This window comes from Pyrus communis, chromosome 14 (assembly GCF_963583255.1).
Source record: "Pyrus communis chromosome 14, drPyrComm1.1, whole genome shotgun sequence".
NCBI classification, from domain to species: domain Eukaryota; kingdom Viridiplantae; phylum Streptophyta; class Magnoliopsida; order Rosales; family Rosaceae; genus Pyrus; species Pyrus communis.
This window is the reverse complement of record NC_084816.1, coordinates 2,142,326-2,167,042: the sequence shown is the minus strand read 5'-3', so window position 1 is coordinate 2,167,042 and position 24,717 is coordinate 2,142,326. Positions and strand designations below refer to the sequence as shown.

Genomic DNA, 24,717 nt, shown 5'->3' with positions numbered 1-24,717 from the left:
AAATTCGGTCAACGATTTAGGTTATTAAAGATTTTAGAAGTAGCGATGATTTTTTATTTTCCGTGTGTTTACCGACACATGAACGTCAAAATTATTCTAATTCATGATTTTTCCGTAGTGTTATTCATCGAACAATGTAGTAGATGAGATATATAAAGTGATTGAAAAATCATGTCATTCAGGATGTATGAGAAGTAAAAGTAAGTGTATGTATAGCATTACCTACTTCTGTTAAAGCTACAGGCTATTGATTAAGATTAAAATCTAAATTAATCGGATCATTACTGGCTAATAAATAATGGGTTATGTTTGTTTCCATGAATTCAGCTCAAAATATGAACTGTAAATCCAAATTTTCGGAACTTAATTACTTTTCAGGTGAAGTGTATCAAAACACAATATCTCTTGCTCGATAAAGACTCCTCCTTTGGACCTCAGAAACAGCCGAAAATCCAGAAGCATAAAACCCCTCAAAAACCCTAACCCTAAATTGCCTGCAACTCCGAAATTGAAGGAGGTTTTGATGTTTTGCGGAGGTGGACGTTTGTGTGTTGATTTTTATATGGACGCCAACCGTAGGCGGTGAAATAACCGAAATACTGAACGGTGTCGTCTTGTTTATATTCTTCTTTGGACAGCTGGGCTAGGCCCAATGTTTTCCCATATCCTCAATTCGGCCTGTAAAGCAAAAGGGCCTATAGGCCCACTTTAACTGACTTCCAAATTTGTTTTTTCAATAGATACTTTAAATGCGGTCCCTAATCTCTAACACTTTTTTACTAAAACCTTAATGGTATTCAAAGTTTGATCAAAATCCCTTGACTTTGTACACCTCATTATATTACTATTAATATTTATAGTTTTATAATTTTGACATTAATTGTTTGATATTTTATGAGATTTATAATCCTATAAATTTAAAATCCCTCATTATAATACTATTAGAAACGGCTACAATAAAAAAATTCAAACATTTTAATTGAATAAATGGATAAAAACTATGTAACAATAAGAAATAATAAATGGCAAAAGAATGTATCCATAGTGTTAAAAAAATTGGTACATTTCGCATATAACAAAGTGGTACATTAATAAAGAAGAATGGGTAAATTATAAATAAATTAGTGTCACATCCCGGCCCCGGGTGCATCATTTCCCGGGCCCGCTCCATCACCGTAGCACAATATTGTCCGCTTTGGGCCCCGACCACGCCCTCACGGTTTTGTTTTTGGGAACTCACGAGCAACTTCCCAGTGGGTCACCTATCATGGGATTGCTCTAGCCCCCTTCTCGCTTAACTTCGGAGTTCCTACGGAACCCGAAGCCAGTGAGCTCCCAAAAGGCCAAGTGCTAGGTAAGGATGGGAATATACATTTAAGGATCACTCCCCTGGGCGATGTGGGATGTCACATTAGGGTACAAATAAAATATTAAAAAATTATGAGTACAAATAAAATTTTAAAAAATATGGGTGCAAAAAGAAATTAATACATGGGTACAAATTAAAACTAAAAATAAAATACTACAGCTTTAAAAAAAGGTTGCAAATTAAAAGTGGGTACAAACTAAAAATATAAATATATGATACAAAGTTTAGCCATAAAACATAAATATACCATATGTAATTTTTCTATCATTGATTAATTATACAAGGTCACGTGACGGTAAACATATGGGCACAAATATAAATAAAACTATAAAAAATATGGGCACAAAAAGAAATTAATATATGGGTACAAATTAAAACTGAAAAGAAAATTGGTACAAATTAAAAAAGGTTTGCAAACTAAAAATGGGTACAAACTAAAAATAAAAATATATGATAAAAAATTTAGCCATAAATATAAATATACTAATTGTAACATTTTTAACACTAAATGAATATTTTTAGGTAAAAATATTTTATTATTAAAATAATTAATGATGTTATTAATACCCAAGGATCTTGATAAAAAATTGAAAATGAATTAGGTTTTAATCAATGAAGTAGCAAAATGAGGGATGAGAACCTAATTTCTTCTTTTTTTTTCAATTATCCTGAAAAATTCAATCTAAATCCACCAAGTTGGGGAACCTTCCAAAGTTTCTTTGATGTCATAGGCATTTGTGAGTAGTTTAAAATTTTGACTAGGGCCACTATGCGGTCTATTACTATTTAAAGTGTGGTAATTTTAGTGAAATTACATTTTTGTACATGTTTAATGAATATATTTTATTGAATATGGATTGTAAGCGTCATTTTCCATATAATGTGTTACACTAATATGGTATGAAAAAAAATATCTGTCTAGCTTACTCATTCAAGTGTAATAACGTGTTGATGTTACGACTTTTTGGAATTTTGATACTATACCTTAAAGTATCTAATACTTATGTGAGTCTCTCTTTACATAGGAATCTGTTATTCAATTGGTTGTTTGTGGTGTACCTCTTACATGTAATGGCTCATTTAGAAGTGTTTTTAAAGTGACTGAAAGTACTTTTGATAAAGTGTTTTTAGGAATTAATCCTTAGTAAAAGTGCAAAGTGAATCTTGAAAAAAAAACATTTTAATTCCTTTTTGCAAGAAACACCGATTATTTTAAAAATTATGTGCTTCTTGCAAGAAGAAATCAAGTTCTTTTGAAAACCAAAAACAATTTCACCAAATGCATTTTTAATCATTTTAAAACACTTTCAAACCAGCTATTGTTCTAGTCCACTTGCTACTTGGAGAAGTATGGCCTACTTGTTATTGTGTTTGGATTCCAAGTAATACCGGAATTGCTGAGTTGAACTTGATGGATTTTATCATTTGAAACGGTTTGTTCGGGTGTGTTGACATTATAAGTTTGCCCCAAAAACCAAAAAAACTTAGGAAACCAATTGTTGTTTTGTTATATGTCTCCAGAAAGAAAAATGAATCCCTTTACGATTTGGAAATCAATTAGAATTAGGTAGGATTAAGAAACTGGCTCAGCACTATATATACGTGCTCCTACCTCATATTTGTTTCACCAAACTCTCTCTTGTTGAAAGCAACCTAGCTCTCTCTTCTCCCATGGATCCCAAGTTTGCACTCGGTTTTGTACTTGTTCTTCTTCTCACCTCACCTCTCTTTGTTACCGGCAACATGCAAGCTGAGGCTGTCCAACCGTACGAAGAAACAAAGAAACACGAACCATCAGGGATGATAAACGTCGGTTTAGTGTCAGCCGTGCTCTCCGACAAAGGGTATCATGCCATGTCACTTACCCTAGACATGGTTCTTGATGCTATAAACCCTAACGCCACTCTTACCCTCTTTTGCCCACAAGACAAAGCTTTCTTTAAATCCAAGTACCCGCAGCCTCCACTGACGCTCCTCAAGTACCATGCTGTGCCATTCAAGATGGACAAAGATTCCATGGATGCCTCTTTTCGTCACGGTTCCAAGGTTGATACTCTTCTGCCGGGTCATCCTCTCGTTGTTACTTCCCTACTGGCCGGCACACATGGATATGCTTCTCTTAACCTAGTCAAAGTTACTGAGTGGGATCTCTATAACAATGGACGGCTGATTGTTCACGGGGTTGAGGACTTCTTTGATCCGGCTTTCCAAACCCTAAGGTATCCACAGTACGACGTGATTGCGAAAGATGTTGTTAGTTGTGGTGGAGTTTCTTGGCTCAAGGAGGCGACAGACAATTGGTTTCTTGTGCTAGGTGTGGCTGCTGCTTCCACTTTTGTGCTCGTTCTCGTATTTTTCTTTTGTGCTAAGCCTTCGAAGACCGATGATTTTCAGTATTCTCCTTTGTATTATGGGGTTCTTGGTCATGTATCATCAACTGATTAAATAACTATGTTTGAACTTGATTAATCTTTTTGTATATTCCACTGGTTCTTTCTTTCTTCTTTTAATTGGATGGTTTTCTTTATTTTGGCGTATAAAGGTTATTGAATAGAGCTATTAAAAAAATTGAAGAAATATATGCACTAATAGAATCCATTACAAAATTTTAATCAAAGATAAATCGTAAAGTAACATTCAATTGACAATAAATAGTACCAAACCATGATTTATATATAGATGACTAAAATAGTTTCATCTTAACCGGAGAATGAATTTTCAATCACAAATATGTTTAAGTTCTTTTCTCCTTCCCAAAAATTGTTGTGGCTGAATGTTAGATCTATCATAGATAATTTTTTTTTTGTTGATGCTGGTTATTTAATGGTTAATTAGAAGATCAAGAGTCAAGATAGTGAAAATAACATGGCTTACAACTTCAGTACGTAGTTAAGTAAGAGCATTTACCCCCGAATTCGATGTTTCAGAGTCCCAATCCTCATCTGTCAACATTGGTATTACCAAAAAAAAGAAAAAAAGAAAAAGGAAACAATACATGTGCTGTATCGTAATTTAACAAAAACAATTTGAATGAAGCTTCTTAATATGTTACTAATCAACAAATAATACTACAACCTCAAAAGTTCTATCAAAATTTCAGAAACCCAAAATTCATCAGGATCTTAGTTTTGCTGTTGATAGTATTATTCTTATGCTGAAGAAGCTAAATGCATGCATGCCAACTATTCACTCAACTCAGCATTTTTCCATAAGCTACTGAGCAGAGACTCAGTCATTAAGGCGACTAGATTGTAGTTTTCGGTTCGCAAGCTCCGAGAGGTTGGAGCCAACGGAGCCCCCTACACGGTTGAGGCCCGAGCCGATACTTGAAGTTCGGTGCTGTCTGCAGCGGAATGAGCCAGGATGAGTGGTTGGGGAGCAGAGGCAATTTTTCCACCCTGATGATTTTAGAGTATCTTGTGATGTTGGTGAAACAAGCATGTGAGTATGCTTCTTTAAATCCTCTAGGCTAAATTCTGGTATGGTTAGGCCTTGACCCTTGTACTTGATCCTTGTGATTCGGGGATTTTGCTCCATATTTTCAGCCATATTTTTCTGTCAAACTTCAACCAAAAAGAAATAACAACCGTTATTACATACGTGTCACGGTGGCTAATCTATCCCTAGTATCATGTATTCACCCTTGCACTCAGAGATTTTGAGTCCGGACGACGATTGCTCAAAGAGAAAAGGTTCTTAAGGATATCAGATTTCCAATGATACTTATTGTTTTCTTGCATGTTTATTTACTTAGAATGCATACTGAAATGATTTGCGATAATTCTTCACTTTCTGCATGTTTACTACACGAGCATCAAAATTATTCCGATTCATAACTTGAGATCACAAATATTCAAAATATTCAAAATTGACTAGAGAAAACAAACATAAAGAATCAATGAAAGAACAAGTTTGAGATCACAAAATCTTGACAAGAAAATTGTGTATATATATGTAAACCTGGAGACTTCTTGGAAATTGCCGAAGTTCGTCCCCAATCGCCACAGCAAAAATGTTGTCTGGCTTCTTGCAAGGAGAGAAGGGTGCGATGGTGAAAGGAGGTGCTACAACAATTATCTTTCTACCCAACCCCTTAACAAAATGGAAGAAAATCTTGATGAGAAATATGAACAAATTTGACAGCAGTCACAAATAGCTGAATTTTTGGGCTTCAAGTTTCAACCACCTCTTTTTTTGCAGTTGCAAGTTTGTGGTAACTCCTTGATCACATGTTTGTAGCCACAAATTTCCACTTTTTGCCATCTCTAAATAATTTTTTTAGTTCCAAATAATTCTGATGCCACGAAAAAACAGAATAACAGCTTTCCAAAGCCAAAAGTAATATTGGCTAGCTAATATCTTAGTAGAACTCAATATTTGTTATTCATAAAAATAGACAATCATGCTTTGGTTAGAAAATGCGATTATGATACAGAGGTTTTGGACAAAAGGGGTAAAGGAAGAACTAGAAAAACTTAGAAAGAAACTTAAAGAAAAAACGTGGAATACATGGAGCTTACGGAAGACTGGCGGCAAACCGAGCACAGTGGCATTCTAGGATTCATACAGCCAACTCAGTTAGTGGGATAAGGCTTTGTTGTTGTTTATATAAAAATATACCGTGTGAGAAAGTGAAGAACAGAGTCCCATGTTAGTGGTGAACCAAATATTCCAAGACCTTATAAGAAATTAGCCATTTTTTACATTACCAATTAGTTTTACAGTAAAACGCAACTTCCTTCATCTCGTTATAGAAAAATATGGAAAATGTAATAATTTAAAGTTTTCTATTCTTGGTTCCATTCTAAAGTTTACCAAAACGGTTCGTAGTTTAGAATTTTGATAAACAAATAAAAAAGGTAAAAAGAGAGAGACGCGTACGAAACTAAACGAGCCTCGAAGCTACTGGATAAAACTGAAAATTAACTTCTCAATGTCAAATTATTGATTATACTTTGGTTTGGTTGTGAGTAATATTGTGTCTGCATGTGTATCTCTATGTTAACTTGGATGCTTTCTTATGTGCACACACTACGCATCAGTCATGCAAGTGCAGGAAATTACTGGTACTGCAGACTGAACCAACCCTCGTAAAGTACGGGTGCGAGTCTCGCAATATTTCAGTAAGAGACGAGCATACTAAGGGCTGGTTTGGTATTGCTGTGCTTTGAAAAAAAGCTACTGCTGATGTGCTGTGAGAATAAGCAGCTGTGAAATAAAGCAGCAGAGTGTTTGTTAAACTTTTTTGTAAAAGTGCTTTTGAAGGAAAAAAAGCAGTATTATAGTGTTTGGTAAACTTTTATGTAAAACAGATGTGAAAAAAAACCAGTTTTTCAAAGCTGGGTTTTGCAGCTTCTTGTTTTTGGCTTTTTTTCACCTAAAACTGTGAAAAAAAGCTGAATCTGAATGTTTACCAAACACAAAAACAGCTTCCAGCTTTTTTTGATACCAGCTTTTTTCAGAATCACCTCAGTACCAAATCAGGCCTAAGCCGGGCCAGAATCTGCACTGGAGCTGCAAAATAAGTGGCATTTGCTTCAGGGAGGCATGGAGTCACAAGAACAAAATTGACCTCCGAATGCAATAGAACACAGCAGCTTCGATTCTTTTTTTCAGTAATGGGAAATAAATTAATTTAATTTGTGAGTCAGAGATAATTTCTGAGCAAGCCGAAATCAATTTTACAACATAATTTAACATACAACGATCGAATAGTAACCAAAATTAACATAGTTTGGCTAACGGATTCAGCAGGTGAGTTTTTTTTTTTTCACAGGAGTCAGAAGCAGGAAAACCAGAGGAGAAGAGATACAAACACATTTTGCTTTTTTTATTGTTCTTTTTCGTCGTCATTTATTAGAAACGAGGCAGTGACATTGCCGTTGCTAAGCATTCGGTATCTGCTTCCTTCTTTACTTACTTCTGCCTCTTGTATATCTTTGCCAAGAATGATTTCAGCACTGCCTGTACTGCTTTACTTGAATGAGATTCAATGGATTTTGTAAGTTTCTCGTAACTGCTGCTCTCGTACTCCAGAAACACACCCTACAAACCGCAAGTTAAATAAAGTAACGTTAAAACCATTGGTTCCAAATCCAGAAAAAAAATGCACGAGAAATAAACCCTTGACGTTATGCAAAATGTTTCCCAGTTAAAGACGAGGCTCCAAAAAAAATAAAAAAGTAAAGCAGAACAAGAAGACAGGGAGAATAACCTCAAGATCAAGGACTTTGTATAGTTCCTTTACTTTTGCAATACATGTTTGGTCATCTTTCCCGTAATTCTCCTGGCAGCATAACACAAACGCGGATAAATATGACCAAGAACTATAACAACGGGAATAGTATACGATACATTAGAACATAGATTTACTTGCTTACATGTAATAGTTTCTTTTGTTCCTCACTAGCAATTTCTAAAGCTTTCACAACCAACCAAGAGCACTTGAAGTCTTGAATATCAGTCCCAACCTAAAATTTCAAACGACAAACAGTTAGATCGTTCATAACGCTTTGAAGGTAGGGGCATGACCAGAATCCAAATGAAAATAGCTTAAAAAGTACCTTTCCAATCACTTCGGGATCACCAAAGCAATCCAAATAATCATCCTACAAAATACATCAGCATATCATTCGGTTACTGTGAAAAGGGTGCTTATATAGAAGGAAGAAAAAGAAAAACGGTAGTCATAAATTGATCGTGGAGCTGTAGGTTTGGCAATCCTCCATTTCTTTTTCCCTAATCATGCTACAGTTTATCAGCGAGAAAATAATAGAGGATTCATATGTGAAATTAATTATTACCTGTACTTGAAAATAAGTTCCCATTTCAATAAGAATATTCCTCACATCAGCATGGTGTTCAAGATCTTCGCCTGCCATTAGCAACGCGCATGCTACCTGAGTGCATAGATTGGTTATAAGCATGTTCGTGTCAAAGAAATTTCATCAAATCCTGGGATGAACAAGCATGCCTTAGAATAAAGTAAAAATGACAGACAATCATGTAAAAAGGTTAGTTAATTGCTTCACATGGTTTCGGGTGTTCACTTCTTTTACAGAGGAAATCATGCAAACAAAAACTCTGTTCTATAGAGGTTTTCAGCCATTCAAATATATGATCAGAAACAAAAAATCTTCAAAATTTCAGTTTCATTCACACAGAAGAGGACTAGGCGTAACAGCGTTTACATTACATGCCAATAAGAAAGCAGACTTTCTACCTACGTAAGGCACCATCAGTTGAAAACTTCTCTAAAGCGAAATTGACAATTGACCATAAAGATGAAATGAATCTGAGAACCATGAGCTATGAAAGCGTAAAAGAAATTTGTACTCACTGGAAGGTAAAATGAGTAATAAGCAGTCTTGTACTGAACAATGCGGCGGTGACTGCATGAAAAGACAATCACTTGAGCATAAGTAACAGGAAAAGTAAATAGATTGAATTGGGAATCAATCGTGTAGAGTCGAAACCATCACTATTTACTTACAGCGACAATGAGTACTTTGATAGATCTTTCTCCCCTTCATGAGTGGTAATTAAATCGATCAATTGTCCATGAGCTGTTTGAAACTCAACCTCATTGAATAAATCCAGCAGATCCACATAGTACGGCTTTCCCCTAAAGTGCTTTTTGAGAATTCTCGGGATATGGTTGCGAAGTAGTATGCCATCATTCACAGCAATCATGCCGATCTAGAATTTAACAGTTATGGAAGTTAGAATCTTCAAAGCAATTAAAAAGAGAAACGCACAAGGAAAAGAATCGCTCATGTTCGAGGCTCACACCTTTGGCAGCCTGAACCAGCAGGGCTGACCCCTACGTGTATGAGAGCCATCCATGATATCATCGAGGACGAGAAAATATGCTTGAAGCTGCAAAATTCAATAAAAAGGTAGGTCAAAATGCCGTTGTAACCAATGCAGAGGAGAGGTGTGGATGTATGATAAACAGCAGGAGCTGTACCCATTCAATACACCAACCAAGTGCTGATGAATGAAAAATTTCATCATCCGTTAGGTCCTCTCCATCCTTGAGTAATTTTAAGCTGTCAACAACGGATAAACCTCGATTCAGCTTTCCTGCAAACGGTAAAAGCATTATGAGCAGAAGTTCAATCGCAAAGATGTGATATAAAAATCAGAAATTGTAACATTTATATACCTCCAGGCACATTGTAGTCCAGCATCTGCAACAAAAATGAACCAACGATCCAATTAGGACGTAAAATATCAGTATGAAATCGGAATCAAAGATTTCGAGAGCAACAGCACAATTGAGAAGAAACTTGTACCGTTGTACTGTGCACAGAAACATATACATACATTGGCCTTCAACCCCATATCTAGGTGCAGAAGAACAACTGCTAACCCAGACACAGACTCGTATCCATACATACGTACACATAAATACATCAGCGTATTTTAAATTTACAATATGCTGTTATAATTTCACCTTAAAGATGAAAAAATCATAATTAAAAATCAGATACTCTTGCATATCAGTGTATTTTTTACTGTCGCGTTAACTAGTCGGGAACTATCATTGGCACTCCAAAACCATCGTTCTACACTCCACCCTTTATTCTTGCATATCAGTGTAGAATAACAAGCCAAACAAACAAGCCCAACAAACAATGGAAGAAGTTCGTCTTACTTCGATGAAAATTAAAGCTTTCGAGCCAATTTAAACCACCAAATCAAATCGAAACCAATACTACTACAAAATTTCAACAGAATCTCACCAATCCAAGTCTCAACAAGCTATCCCATAAAAAAAATCTCCAGCCAAAATCAAATCTTCCTCGATTCGACATTTTCTTTCGACAAAGTTAAGGGTCAAAAATCTATCCAAAACCCAAAACAGAAAATCTTACAAAACTTAACTGAATGTAACAGTAACACCAGCAATCAGAATATTTAAACATCATAATTTAAAAGACTCAATCTTTCAACGGCATGCACATTGACCTATGAATTACGTACAGATTAAAGCGTTAGATGGCAATACCCGTTCGACCCATTGACGAGAAACGTCGGTGAATTCGAAAGCCGGATCATTGAGAAGCTCAGATTTCAAAACAGAGTAAACCTCCAAGAACTTAGACCTCAAATCACCACCCATTTTTCTAGAGAGAGAGTGTGTGTGTATGTGGAGTGAGAAAGGAAAAGATTTGAGCTTGGAGAGCTTTGAACAAGAATGGAGGAAGGAGAAGGAGGAGGCTCTATAAATAGATGCCAGCCGCAAGCTTTGAGGGAGGGAGAACAAGTCACTTCTGGTGGGCTACTATGATGGCTTAATAAGTACACAGAAATTACCATGTTTGTTTTACTTTTTTTATTTTATTTGGGAATATGCTTTTACTTTCTATTTTCCATATAAATAAATAACACCAAATTTCAAACCACAATTTTTTTTTTTTTTTTGAAAGTCAACACATTTATTTAAATTAAATATTATAAATACACTTTTTTAGATAAGTACAATATTTATTGATAAAGAAAGAAATATGTATATAGTTAACGATATGATGCATACAATGGATCTCGATAAAAATTTTGTTGATGATTTCACCAGGATGAAGGGAAAAAAGCATCCCTCACCAACAAAATACTAAGCAGTACTATCCTCAAAGACAGATTAAAAATTACATAAGAGATTCCTCAAACCAAATTAATGAATTATCTAAAGCCAAGCTCATTCTTGTCGAATGATGAGCCACCTTGTTCATCCCTATACACTTTTAACGCTTTTCTTATGAATCGGATTGCTCTTAACATGTATTGTACAAAAGCTCATACCTTAAAAAAGATACAAATTTCATAAACAAATAAAAACAAGCAAAAGCTATACAAATCAAAGTTGTAATGTTGTGAAAATATTTTGAATTTTTTCGTTTTTTTTCGCATGAGAATTCGTCACCGGTATCTCTCTCCTAATAAATGTACAAAACAGATATCAAAATCTCACATCCTTAAACGAAATTAAATTTCTAAGTGAACTAAAATCAAATGAATTACGAACATGGGGTATCAGTCTAATAGTACGAATATCTATCTATTCTGATATGACTCATCGTTGTTGATAGTAACTTTAGTGAACCAGGTGAAGAGTACTGAACGAGTGGAATATAAAACGTGGACATTTTAATAGTTGAACCTTGAAAAGAAAGAAATGACAAATTAGAAAACAACATAGTTTTACTCGAATTGTTTATGTGTCGCCCGCCAATATCTACCACGGTAAACATCTCAACTTTATTGAGATCTCATCTTACCAATCACCTTCCTTCGCACTCAGTCAAAGCATGTGAGCCAGCCAGACAACAACCAAATTCAATGTCCAAAGAGATATTTTTCAACATGTTCGAAAAATAAAGTAAAACATCTTCCAAAACTTTCTTTAATTGTAGAATAATATATAATATTCCGTTATGTGTTCCGATTACAATGAAAAATCTCTCTCAAAAGACGTTGGCCGGATCTATACGCTATAATGTGCATGGGCTCGGAGTTGGGCCTACTTCTCATAAAAGAGCCCGTTTCCATTGTGGAATGGCTTCGAAATATTGGGAAATGGGTTAGGAAGATGACTGGAGCCCAATAATCTTACAATATTCGAGAGAGGTTTTTCATTGTGTCTGACGTATCGCTATGTTGTGTTATTATTTCATTTATATTTAACATATGTGGTAAGTTGCATACAAATTATATATTTGAAGTTGGGAAAGTATCAACCATGTCATTCAACATGTTATAATATGCGTCAGTGTCTTGATCATATTCAAAACTTTCTCGGGTCTTAGATTCTTGTAGTTGATAATTGGGGGCACTTGATTTTCTATACAAGCGATATTTTAATTTTGTTTTAAATTACAAGCAATATTACTACTATAAGCTACACTAAAGGGAGATGGATAGTTTGATTCCAGAACGTGTGAGTTGAAGAGAAAAACCTATCTATAGAGTAGGGTTGGTTTCACTTTTGTAACCAAACCGAAAATGCCAAACAAAAAACGGAACCAGAAATTTTGATTGGTGTAATTTTAGCCCATATTTAAGTGACTTAAAGTGCCACCATTCAGTATTACGATCTGGTGGTATTCCTCTTCATTTGGAAGTGAAAGGTCTTACGTTCGAATCTCGTGGATGGCAAATTCGATACCAAATTAGGTTGCTCATTGTGTGGTTTAGCCAAACTCTCCCTTTCCCTAGTGTAAAAATATCGATATACTAAAAAAAAAAAAAAAAAAAAAAAAAGTGACTTCAAGTGCCAAGTTTTGGTGTAATTTTTATGTGAATTTGAGTGGGATGAGAGAACATTAGTGGAGAAGGGTAAAGATAGAAATGAGTACAGAAGAAAGAGAGGATGACTGAATATGTTTGTCTTTACTGAAATTAATCACAACTAAATAAACTAATATATTATATATTAATAATAAATTTCAGTTCAGTTTTACCAGGTTTTCTTACCAAAACCAAACCAAAAAATTTCAATATTTTCAGTTCCGGTAATTTCAATTTCAGTAAATTTCAATTTTGATTCGATAACTTTTGGTATCCGGTTCAGAAAATGACAGCCCTAGGGTTTAGGGTTTAGGGTTATAGGCTTATAGCGCCATCCTTTTCTTTCAAGTAACTCCATCCAAACCGGAGCCTTAAAGTTACATTTTCCGAACAGAAATCAGAAAAGCAATGTATTAAAGCAGAAGCATAATATTACAAAGGATTGATGCATTCTTTGGTACATTTACATGCATTCCATAGCATTAATAAAACTTTGAAAAAAAAAGTGTGTTTCTGTATACATCATTCTCTGCTACCTATTTGTATGTTCAAAGACTGTAAACTTCGGTATAGTCTGGTTGCTGGTGAGCTCCACTGTACGAGCAAAAAAACTCACTCGAGTAACCATGTAAAAATCACGCCGAAAAATTAAGAAAATCAAAGAAAAAGGAGAAAAAAAATCTTGTATTTCAGTATTTTCTATCTCTGCAGTTCTTGCTTACAAAGAGGACAGCAAGATATGATTCTGAGCCACTGATCGACGCACTTGAGGTGAAACGTATGGGAACATGGCAACTGCCTTACTTCCTCCTTGTCTCTGTATTTGGCCAGGCAAATGCAGCAATCCTGCGGGTGCACGAAAAAGATTAAGAGACAAGATAAATGAGTGGCCAGATGAGATTACAAGGCGTTTCTTGACAATAAATAGGGAGGAGAATTGGGGGTTTCGATTCCAAATGCTCTTAACTTCAGAAAGTTAAGGGATTAAACTGCTTGGATTGTAAACCCAAGCAATCAGAATTGAAGAAAAACGGAGATTCTCACGTGTGAAGAAACCCCAAGCAGAACAAAGATTATACTTATACAAGGCCAAATTAGCTTTTTATGTATGATTGACTTACTGGATCTTCATTTAGGGATCCTGAATTGCAATCATTTCCGAGCTCTACTTTGGCGTTAACTTCTTTGTATCTCCAGCTGGGAAGCTGAGAAATTTGGTCATCAGATGCTCCTTTATCAATTGACCCCATGTTCATGTTGTATCCAAGGAGGCTGCTAATTAGGGGTACACAGCAACATAGGAGTACAAACAGCAGGAAGGGAAATGAGTAGCTGATGGCATTCCAAGCAAGCAGAGAGATGCAGAGTACGTGGAGTTTCGGGGCTCCGGGAAGCGAACTAAAGCGAGAATCGAAGACCCAAACATTACCCATCACAAACCATATCGCAAAGAAGAGCTCAAGTGAGGTTCTACACCTGTTCATCAAATGTGTGGTCCTGTACACATATACATTATACACCATATATCAATCTCTGAAACATGCAAAATTCCATAATTTACTCTACAAATACGTGAACAACTCTTTTGTAACTAAATGGAAGTAACCGAATCCAAGGAAAAGTACCTCGACTCTTCAGTGCTTCTTTGCTGTTCCAAATCGGAGATGTTGAAACCATCACTTTGAGTCAGATGAAGTAGCCTGTAACGCCCAAAGAGCACGAACAAATTGAGAATACATCCAATATCATACCCAATAATCCAAATTCTCATAGGCCAAACTGGCCTCTCCTTCTTCGAAACAGCCAAAGTAATCGTGGTCACGCCTATTTGAACAACCAAAGCCATGAATTCCAGCATCATCCAAGAGCCGTTATTGAAAGGATTTGATCCAAGATTGGACCTCGAACCATTTTGGTAGTGGAAGACTCTTCTCAAGAAGGTGAACCACCTTGATCTAGATATTCTCATAGCCATTCTCATTAAGAATGAAGAAGGGGGAGCTCTAGAAGACCTTGTCCTGACCAGGCTAACCGCCCCATGATCATCTCCCAGAGAATTTGACGAAAATGAAACCGCAGAGGAAGCAGATTGACACATGGGTTCTGGTGAAAAAAGGTAACGGCTATTCATAGAAGGATGATTATATGATTCTATCGGCAACTATAAATATGGCTTTATACAAGTGTAATATGGTGTGAATTGGGAGGCTGACATGAAATCTATGAGAGTTGTATAACAAAAGTTGTGCTGGGAATTTTCACAAATATGTGGTGGGCTACAATTGCAGTTGGGTTTGATGGAAAAGCCTTGTGTTATATAACATTCATGCAACTTTCATGTTTTCTTCAAGTAAATAGTCATGAGAGTTAAATGAAGCAACACAGGTGCAAAGTACCATTTGGGTTGAGCAGCCAAAAGGAACTTTAGGATCTGAGAAAGCTTCAGCCTTCAGTTTTCAAATGAACTGCATACCTCTGAAAATCTCTCCCCTCCAAAACCCAACTCTTAAATATTTGAAAATCCAAGAAAGCTTACAGCTTCACACAAAAGCACCTGAAATTGAATAACTCTATTGGATCATACCATAAACTTAATCAACTTCACACCAGAATTTCCAAAAACCCAAAAACTTCCAAGGCCTAAATCTCTCACCCAAAGGCACAAATTAACCACCTTTACACCAAATTTCCAAAACTCCCAAAACCCAAAATTTCCAAGGCCTAAACCTGTCACCCCAAGAGCACAAAAGTTGCAGAAGAGGTCAAAACCAGTACTGGGTAGACCTCAAATATGAAAAAAACATGAAAAAAAACTGAAATTTATAAAGGGGGGAGATTGAGTAATATGAGAAGGAGGAGAAGGGTGTGGAGAGCATGTCAGGAAGGTGAAGTTGGGTTTCAGATGGTGACCAGAAATCCAACTGCTAAGGAGTTTAGCTTTGATTCCAAGGGAATCACAGGGGTTTGGAGGGAAGAAAGCTAACCGTTGGCCTAACTTCCTTCCTGCTTTTATTTTATTTTATGCAAACCTCTCTATCTTTATCTCATCTCTAATTGAAAATTAGGAGTAAAGCAAAAGATTTTTTAGAATATTAAAGTTAATTAGATAGGGGATAAAGTGATAATCTGACACTTACGCATTTGTTAATTTGATTTTTTTTGGCGGGCACTGTGCCCTTGTGCCCAATATACTTTCATGTTAAGCAGTTGGCCACCTAAAATCTTGTCAGCAGCTGCATTTTATTTTGGAGCTCTATGGCCCCTCCTCTTTGAGTTGTGTTTTTCATGTAGGTCACACCGTTATTTTGGCTTTGTCCAATGTCATATCTTTTACGACTATATATATCATGCTACATGGGCAGTCTTTTTTTATGTCTCCAAGATTTATACCTTCAATATGTCGGCAAGGTTATAATCCCAACACGAGAAATGTTAAAAGGATTATTTTAAAAGTAGAACTTTTCATAAATTCTCTGACATCGTAAAATTTAATATCAATTCTATTGCGATCATTTTAAATATTGTGTCAAAATCATAAGGTAACAGTTGATGGAGAGTCCCATTTTTTACAGAGTCTCTTTAACATTTCTTGACGAACACATACTCAACATCAAAAACACATTTGTTTGGTCAATGATTCATTGAATGACACATTTAGCGATTGATGTGCCCTTCTACACTGTATGATTAGTTTAATAGAATACATATCCTTTTCGGATCTAAAAAAACGGAGCCTAGGGATCAAATGATCAGGGGCGTTGAAATTTGATCTAACAGCTACAAATAGAGAGGCCCTCTAAAAGTTATAATAATTGTAGTCGTTGGATCAAATTTCAACAGCCAGGATCATTTGATCCCTAGGCTCCGTTTTTTTAGATCCAGAAAGGATCTATACTTAGTTTGATAAACCATTTGATGAGTTATTTATTAATATTCGTACTTTATTTATGTATTTGTATTACGAAGAAATTACATGTTATAACTAGGAAGAAACATAGTCATACTTTTTTAAAGAACTAGGGTTTTGTGTTTATTAATTGTGCTTACATTTAAAAAAATATTAAAAAAATAACTAGAGTGTGGCTCAGCCACATCAGTAGCTTTTTAGAGGTCGGAAATACTTTCATATTTCAAAAGTTGGTCTTTATAGAAAAATAGCTGATATAAAAGAAGTTTAAACATACCTAGCTTTGAACATAAGCCAAACCTAGACTAAATTAGGAAGGGAAAATTAGAATTCCCTACAATTTTTCTATATCATTTAGATTAAACATTTGTGCATTTTTAAAATTAAAATATTTTTTGAATTTATTTTTTTATCTGCATGATGCACTTTTCCTTATTTTGTGGAGATATTAGTAATTAAACTATATTTTCTCTTCTTCCAAATATATTTTTTCTATCACAGTTTTTTTTTTTTTTGTTATGCAAACATTTAATATTATTTCTTTTTCTAAATGATTTTTTCTTTTTCAAATAGTTGGTGATCAACATAAAAGCTCTGTGTAATTTTTTTCAATTTTTTTGTGAATTATATTTTTTTTGCTGTTTTGTTTTAAGTATAGTTGTTGACGAATTATTATTAGGTACAATACATTACATATATATTATTTGCGGGTACGTTTGAATTTACAAAAATCATTAATTGGTACGTTTATTTGCTATTTTGGTACATTTGATTTGATACTTACTATTAATATTGGTACATTATTTTTATTTTGGTACGTTTTATTTTGTACACATTGTGTATTGGTACGTTTATATTATTCACAATCATATTTTCTCGTAACGTACTAAAAGAAAAACTTATTTTGGTACGTTTGATTTTGGGGGATTTAAAAATATTTTAAACTATTTTGGAAAGAAAATATCTTAAATCGTAGATAATTATTGCTAAATTGTAGCATTATTGTGAAAATAAATTGAATCTAACCAATTTTTTTTTTTTTTTTTACAATTATCTCTAACATAGGAGAATGTAATCAAAATGCTAGATTATAGGAAATTTGTTACAATATAATGTGCATATAGCACCAAACTTATGACAAAAAAAAAAGTTTAATTAAATTACTAAAAGACATAGATGTTTGATCTAGAAAATTCAAAACTAAGGCGCCTATATCAAAAGATCTCAATTAGGAATTACTCTACAAAGATTCATATGATATAGCAAAGTTGTGTCTTTCTTGTACAGTATGACTTTGAATTATTTTTGAGACATACAACGTCATAGAGTTTCAAATTGATTTCCAACTTCCTCATATCTTTTAGCAGCGAGCCACGTAGCATTAGCCCTTCATCACCATTTTATTTTAAACTAGATCCTTTCCATAAAGATATCTTGTAGGATCTTCAAAGGCTGATGAGACTTGTCAACGTTTTAAATTTGGATAAGACTGGATTTTTCTTAATATAGGAAGTATCTACGTGGAGCGGCAACGTATTTTTAAGTGATTAAATGATACATTAAAATGGAGTTGTGACTCTAAATCTATGTGAGTTTAAACTTGAATTGAGAACTACAAACATTTGCTCGTTCACCACTAGACTAACCATTTGAGGTTAGTATATAAACTAGCAAAAAGCAAATCATTTAAGGGAGCCCCCAAATTTAATAGGCTTTATTTAGAATCAAATCACACATTCAATTGTTGAATTAAAGTTTTTGTGGGCGAAACTTACATGTGAAATAGCCCCAAAAATTCATAGCCTTGGTCTCATTGTCTCATTAAGCTAGTATGCAGCTCTTGATGTATATGTGGTGTCAAGATAGTGAAATTCCGACCATTTAACATGCTTATCATAAATGGTACGTGTAAGTTTGCATAAGAAGTCCCGCTCACCAAAGGATCAACGAGGGATTGCGAAAACACCTTAATAAAAGCCCTTGGATTAATTTGATTGCTAAATAATTATTAACTTAACCACAAGAAAAAGATGGTGAGCATCACCATCACTATCTTAGAGGGTGGTGAGCAAAAATATTCACATAGAAAAATGAATGAAACATGCTTAATGTCCATACAAAGTGCATTGTAAAGTGAGAAATTAATAACTAGTGTTACCTTACGAGTTACCTAATTTACTCAAAACTACTAAAAGGAACCAGCTGGTGGCTTCACCACAGCAATCCACCTTCGAGAACCGGAAAGGCTCACAGAGGCATTTCAACCTTCTTCTGGGCACTATGGTGTGATTCACCTAAAAGGGACCAGCTAGTAGCTTCGTCATGACAGTCCACCCTTTCAGGGGGCCATGAAGATTCACAGAGGCATTTTAATCTCCCCCTGACCACCATCGTGTGATTCACAAACATCATAAATCAAATCCAAAACATGTCATGTAAAATACAAGTCTAAAATCCGTCATTAACATTCGGACCACCCCGCGGTCGCTATGTATGTTTGTCTTTAAGTTAATAAAACGATAACTACTAAAAACTGTCAAATACTACTGCACCGTGTGTCATATTTTAGAATCGAGCTTGGTATTTCGTAATTGACTAAAATTTGACTGCCTTATCAAGTAATGTGTGGCAACGTGCTAAACATATTTGGCTTTAAGATGTAAGCATACTTGAACTTTCAACTTTTTGGATTTAGTTGCACACATAACTCCCCCAGTCCCTTTCTTCAAGTTTCAAGGGTTATAACTTTATCTTTATGGACGCCACGGGTGGCGATTTTGTTCCACTTTCTTACGTAGGTGCATGTCTATTACACTTTGAGAAATGAGAGATTACGTGATTAAATAAATGATTAAGCTTATTTTTTACGTCAAACTATATGGTTTTGTTATTATTTTAAGATCAGCTACGTTGCAAAATTACCCATCTGTTGGCATTGAAAGGAATGTGATAGAGAAATGAACACATGGAGTTCATATATACATGATTCACCTTCATATATATTTCTATTTAGGTTAGCAAAAGTGTGCAGATAGAATCGATTATAAATTTAATTTATACTATTATTAAAAGAACCCTCCTTATTGTTGTAAAATCGACGATGTGTGTACAGTGGAATAAATAAAACAAGACACAAAATTTACGAGGTTCCTCTACAGTCAGTGTGACTGGAGTACGTCCTCGGGCAGCAATGATGCTTTCATTATAATTTGGAATAATAGGAGTACAAAGATAACTCTATGTATTCTCTCCTCCCCTCTTCCTCTCTTTCTTTTTCTGCTCTATTTTGAAAGCATACGGAGTGCTCTATTTATAGAGCAACTCCAAGCACACATCTTTGACAATATAATTTTTCTTCATCTCCCAAGTCAAGATTAATTTTATGGGCATTGAAAATCTACCCAATGTCTTCAGTTTCTATGTGGGCATTCATTACCCACTAGACTTTTCAACACTCCCCCTTGGATGCCCACATATCAAAATGAGTTGCCTCGTTAAGATCTTGATCTATTTTTGGATGCTCCCCCTTGATGAGTACCTCTCCCTGATTTCAAAATATTTAGGCTGATCATTGATCCTGCTACTTTAGTCTTTTAGCGGTGATAGTTGCCGAATGAGGTGTTTTACTTGTTGTTAACTTTCCACAGGCTTGTTCTTGAACTGGGTTGGAAGGCCTTCTGCTAGACTTCCTCCAAAGGTCTGAATTTACCTATTTTATCTGGAGCTGAATTTGATTCAAGGGTGGTGGACACTTGATCTTGAATCGGACTTGTGATTTCTTCAAATGCCGTCTAGGCTTGATCTTGAATGAAATTGGACCATGAGGAGCTTCATGTGACAAGTGATCTTAGACTTTGTCGGGGATGAACTGACATGTGTTTGTTGTGCTTGTCTCCACATGCTTCAATGTATCATTTTCACTTGCCTTACTTGCTCTTTTTGCAGAAGTGGTATGTTCCCTAGTTTTTCCCCATGCATGTGTGGCATCTTCTCTTGTAGTAGTTGCTCACTGATGCAGGAGTTAAATGCAAACCTTGCATTTGAATGGACCATCACTTCTTGGTGACAGCGAAAGTTTGAGTGGAGGTTCCGACATATTGCTTTCTCTGTCCTTGTCTTGGCAGGTAAGAACAAGGACAAATGAAAGGACAGGGAGATTGCATGATATGAGATACTCTTGCTCTGGTGTGACTTGTTTGTAGAGGTATTCTCGGATAGGAAGAAAACTGAGTATTTCGAGATACTTTGTGAAAAATGCATTCTCGGAGATGAAGAAGAGTTAGATATTTTTCAGTTCTGCCTTGCCATGGAGGACAGAGGTTGACATATATATGGATTTCCTAATAGCAGGTAATAGTGTTGTGCCTTTACTCTTGTCAGTAACTGTGGTGTAATTAGAACAGTAAGATTCACGCGTTTTCAACTTTATCAGAGATCTTTGACAAAGTTGCACGTGATGTCCAAGAGTTGAGATTGCGTCTGAGAAATGTTGACAGACGTCATGCAGGGAAATCCAGCTTTTGAAATTCGAAAATCGGTGTCTCTTCGATTTTTGAATAAGTGATCATGTTGCCCCTCCTTTTATAGAGATATCAATTTTGTTCAGAAACACTCAGAAATTGTTGCCTGCAGAAATTTCCCTTTCTTGCACTTTTGAGATTTTATCTGACTTCCTTCATCATTTCTGAAAATGGCCTACCCATCTAATATTTGCTTAGATTTGAGTCTCAAGATTGATACAGACGAGCAGCGTCAGGATAACATATGGCGCCCGTCATTCTCATCTTCTAATGGTCCTCTTACGGTTGGGGACTCTGTGATGAAGAATAACATAACCGCTACAATGGTAGCCAGAAATCTTCTCACTCCAAAAGACAACAGAATCCTTTCAAACCGGTCTGATGAGGCGGCCGTTCAAGACTCATTGGCTCTCAGTGTTCAATGTGCGGGCTCTGTATCCAATATGGGCCAGCGCCTACTTGCTCGAACTCACCAAGTTGAATCATTAATAGCTAAGGTTGCAAGTCTTAAATAAGAGATTAGAGGGCTCAAGTATGAGAATAAAGTGTTACACATGCTTGCAAATAATTACTCTACGAGCATGAAAAGAAAGCTCGACCAGCTACTAGAATCCGAAGGTCGGACTCAAAATGACAATCGGGGGTTCGAGTCTTTATTCCAAAGACATCCATTGTCTCAGCTGTCTGGAGTTCCACCAAGTATTAAGACTCCAAATAATCAACTTCTGGTGTCTCCCCCTTCTGGGGTACTTCCGAGTACTGAGGCTTCACATGAGCAACCTTTGTGAAGGTTCCCTTTTGTTTGTTTGTTTTAACTCATGTGTATGTAATTTCTCGGAGATATTAATATATAAGCTTTATTTCATTCAGTGTATTGTGTTAAATACAATAAAGCATATATTTCACTAAGATGTGGTACTTCTAGACCAAATATCAATTTATCTTTACCCTCGCGAAGATAAATGATCATTCTTAGTGTCTAAATTATTTGAGTATTCAACTCATAATCTTCAATCCATATGATTCTTTAATGCCATAAACATTATGGATAAGATTCGTGTTGGCATATTGTTCGATTCTGCAGTTCGAGACAATATTTCTCTCAACACTTTATAATCTTTCTTGACTCTTCAGGAGTCCCAATTTAATATCATCAACTCTTGCAAGAGATTTTAGTATGTTGCAACAATACCATAATGAAAGTACTCACTAAGGCAATTTATATCATCCATTGGTATTGAGTACATATTTTATGCTTTACCCTTCTGGGGCTTTCTTCAAGCAATTTGAATCCTTCAGGGATTTTCTACATTTCATGACACATTTTCCTTTGGAATTTATACAGAGCAATTCGCTTCCATGTATATTTGAGGGATTTACTTATAGAGATATGAAGTGGGCGACTCATAACCCTTCGTATATAATTCTCCATTCATATGAACTCCTTTACAACCTTGTGTCATATCATGTGAGTGTATTTCACAGTATTACAAATGCCCATATGTAACCTTCTAAGTTCAACATCTTTTGGCTATTTGTATTGTATCCAAGTATATAGGTCTATTTTTCCACGTTCTTACAAAATTGTAATGGAATTGCCTTTCTCCATTTTGGCCCATAATTTTGTTGATGGAAAAAGAACGGGACTCAATATCACCACAGCTCATTGATGAATTTAGTAGCTACTTGTAAAAACCAAAATTACCATTGGTTATCATCAATCTGTGATCCCATATTCTCATGTGCATGCGCATGCATAAAAGCTTTTCATTTCTTTTGGGATATCCATTGCCTCTTCAAGGGCATTACACTATCTCTTCCAGGATAGTCGTAATTTAGAGAATGCGGATCATAACCTCCTCTTGAGCGTTATAGAGCTTGGATTTTAATCTCCACTTCGAGAGTTGAGTCATTGGAACTTATACGTCTATCATGCTTCATGCATGAGACATCAATATTCCCATGTCCGTGGATTGACCTTTCTGGGACAAGTATCCTTGCGGCAACTATCATGCGTCTGGCATGCGACAGTTATGCTTCGGGAATGCAATAGTTTTAGTAGTGCCATATTCTTCTTCTTTTGAAGGACTAAACCTTTTGAATTTGAGGGTCTGCCACGCTTCAGGCGTGCAACAGATAAATCATTTGCTGCCATATTATTTTGTCCAACAGGGACATTAATTCTTGTAGGCACATTTGCAGCAAGCATATGTGATTTCATCATTTTCGTTGCATCATTAAATGCATCTAGCATTTGATTTGCATATCATTGCATCATTCAATTATTCTCACTTCGTTTGTATATTGATTTCTTCATGAATCAAAATAAGACAAATTCTCTTCGTTCTTCTGGAACGGTTTTTTTCTCATCATTCTTCTGGAATGATATTTGCTCATCGTTCTTCTGAAACGAAGTTATTTTCTCCCCCTAACGGCGGGAAAATTGTCTTATCAAAATGACAGTCTGCAAACCACGCGGTAAATATATCCCCAGTCAAGGGTTTTAAATATTGAATGATAGATGATGTTCAACATCAATGCCTAATCCGCAATGATGCTTCATTTCAGTATGTTGTGGCAGGGCAATAGGCACATAGATAACACAACCAAAAACTCGTAAATGTATAATGTTTGGCTGGTTCCCAAACACGAGTTGTACTGAGAAGTATTGATGGTTGTCAACAGGTCTCAACCAAATCAATAATGCATCATGTAAAATGACATGTCCCATGTAGAAAATTTGGCAATTTCATTTTCATCAGCAGAACGCGGGTAATCAATTTCATCCGCTTAATAAATGCTTCTGCTAAACCATTTTTTAGTATGGACATAAGGACTTCTGGTCCTTATTTAATAGTCTGTAGACTGAGACTCTTATGGCTTTTATTGCAATTAAGTTGAGGCACTGCGGCACTTCAAACTTAAGGTACTTATCAAGGAACTTCATGTCCTGATCTTGAGGATCAAGGGACTTCATGCTCGATTTTTTTGTTTGATGGAACTTCAGGTCCAATCATTTTTATTTGATGAGGATCAAGAAACTGCAGGTTCTGATCTGATCAAGGAACTTCGGGTCCAGTAAGTACTCATCGTAACAAAAAGAAGTACAATAAATAAATTAAAGCAATAGGCGGTAATTCCAGCCATAATGAATAAATTGCATTTAAGTAAATAAAGCTTGTGACAAGGGCTTTAATTCAACACCATTCACATAAATCAAAACTTAAAGCAGTAGGCGGTAAAACCGTCCATAATAAATAAATTGCTTTAAAGGAAATAGAACTTGTGAAAGGGTTTTAAACCAACACCAATTCACATAAATAACAAGAAGTATCATACCTCCTTTTATTTATTATTTTTCTTTCTTTTGTCAGCACTTATTCAAACCTTATTATTGTTACTTTTCTTATTCCTGCAGCATGGTGCCATGCACCAACAGAAACCATTTATATTATTTTGACCAAATGGTGTCATGCACCATTCAAATCCTTTTATATATATATATATATATATATATATATATATATATACATATTTCTTATGTTGCAGTCAACATCCCTTTCTTTCTTCTTCATATGTGCCTTGCTATTCCATCAATCCCCTTTTTCTATTATTTTTCTTCCTTCTCTGTC

General features: G+C 35.4%; 2 protein-coding genes across 2 annotated transcripts; both read right to left on the bottom strand.

The window, feature by feature from the left end:
- Positions 1-6,999: 6,999 nt before the first annotated feature.
- LOC137715201 (farnesyl pyrophosphate synthase-like) lies at positions 7,000-10,586 on the bottom strand. The gene is made up of 11 exons (XM_068454443.1): positions 10,383-10,586; positions 9,537-9,561; positions 9,339-9,454; positions 9,161-9,247; positions 8,862-9,067; positions 8,709-8,760; positions 8,173-8,268; positions 7,933-7,977; positions 7,750-7,839; positions 7,584-7,655; positions 7,000-7,414 (listed from the first exon to the last, which is right to left on the bottom strand). Exons 1-11 carry the CDS (start codon positions 10,494-10,496, stop codon positions 7,286-7,288), a joined length of 1,032 nt encoding a protein of 343 aa, XP_068310544.1. The 5' UTR covers positions 10,497-10,586; the 3' UTR covers positions 7,000-7,285.
- A 2,481-nt stretch (positions 10,587-13,067) lies between these two features.
- Positions 13,068-15,885, bottom strand: LOC137715763 (E3 ubiquitin-protein ligase At1g63170-like). The gene is made up of 3 exons (XM_068455107.1): positions 14,284-15,885; positions 13,780-14,155; positions 13,068-13,504 (listed from the first exon to the last, which is right to left on the bottom strand). The coding sequence occupies exons 1-3, from the start codon at positions 14,787-14,789 to the stop codon at positions 13,358-13,360; spliced, it is 1,029 nt and encodes a 342-aa protein (XP_068311208.1). The 5' UTR covers positions 14,790-15,885; the 3' UTR covers positions 13,068-13,357.
- Between the last annotated feature and the right edge of the window lie 8,832 nt (positions 15,886-24,717).

Excerpts from the sequence above, each read along its gene's own strand:
- LOC137715201 (XM_068454443.1), bottom strand. The coding sequence starts at position 10,496 with ATGGGTGGTGATTTGAGGTCTAAGTTCTTGGAGGTTTACTCTGTTTTG. Across the intron at positions 7,978-8,172 it reads GAACTTATTTTCAAGTACAG|GATGATTATTTGGATTGCTT; the intron begins GTAATAATTAAT and ends TGTATTTTGTAG. Across the intron at positions 7,840-7,932 it reads ATCCCGAAGTGATTGGAAAG|GTTGGGACTGATATTCAAGA; the intron begins GTACTTTTTAAG and ends TTGAAATTTTAG.
- LOC137715763 (XM_068455107.1), bottom strand. The coding sequence starts at position 14,789 with ATGAATAGCCGTTACCTTTTTTCACCAGAACCCATGTGTCAATCTGCT. Across the intron at positions 14,156-14,283 it reads AGAAGCACTGAAGAGTCGAG|GACCACACATTTGATGAACA; the intron begins GTACTTTTCCTT and ends ATATGTGTACAG. Across the intron at positions 13,505-13,779 it reads GATCCCTAAATGAAGATCCA|GATTGCTGCATTTGCCTGGC; the intron begins GTAAGTCAATCA and ends GTGCACCCGCAG.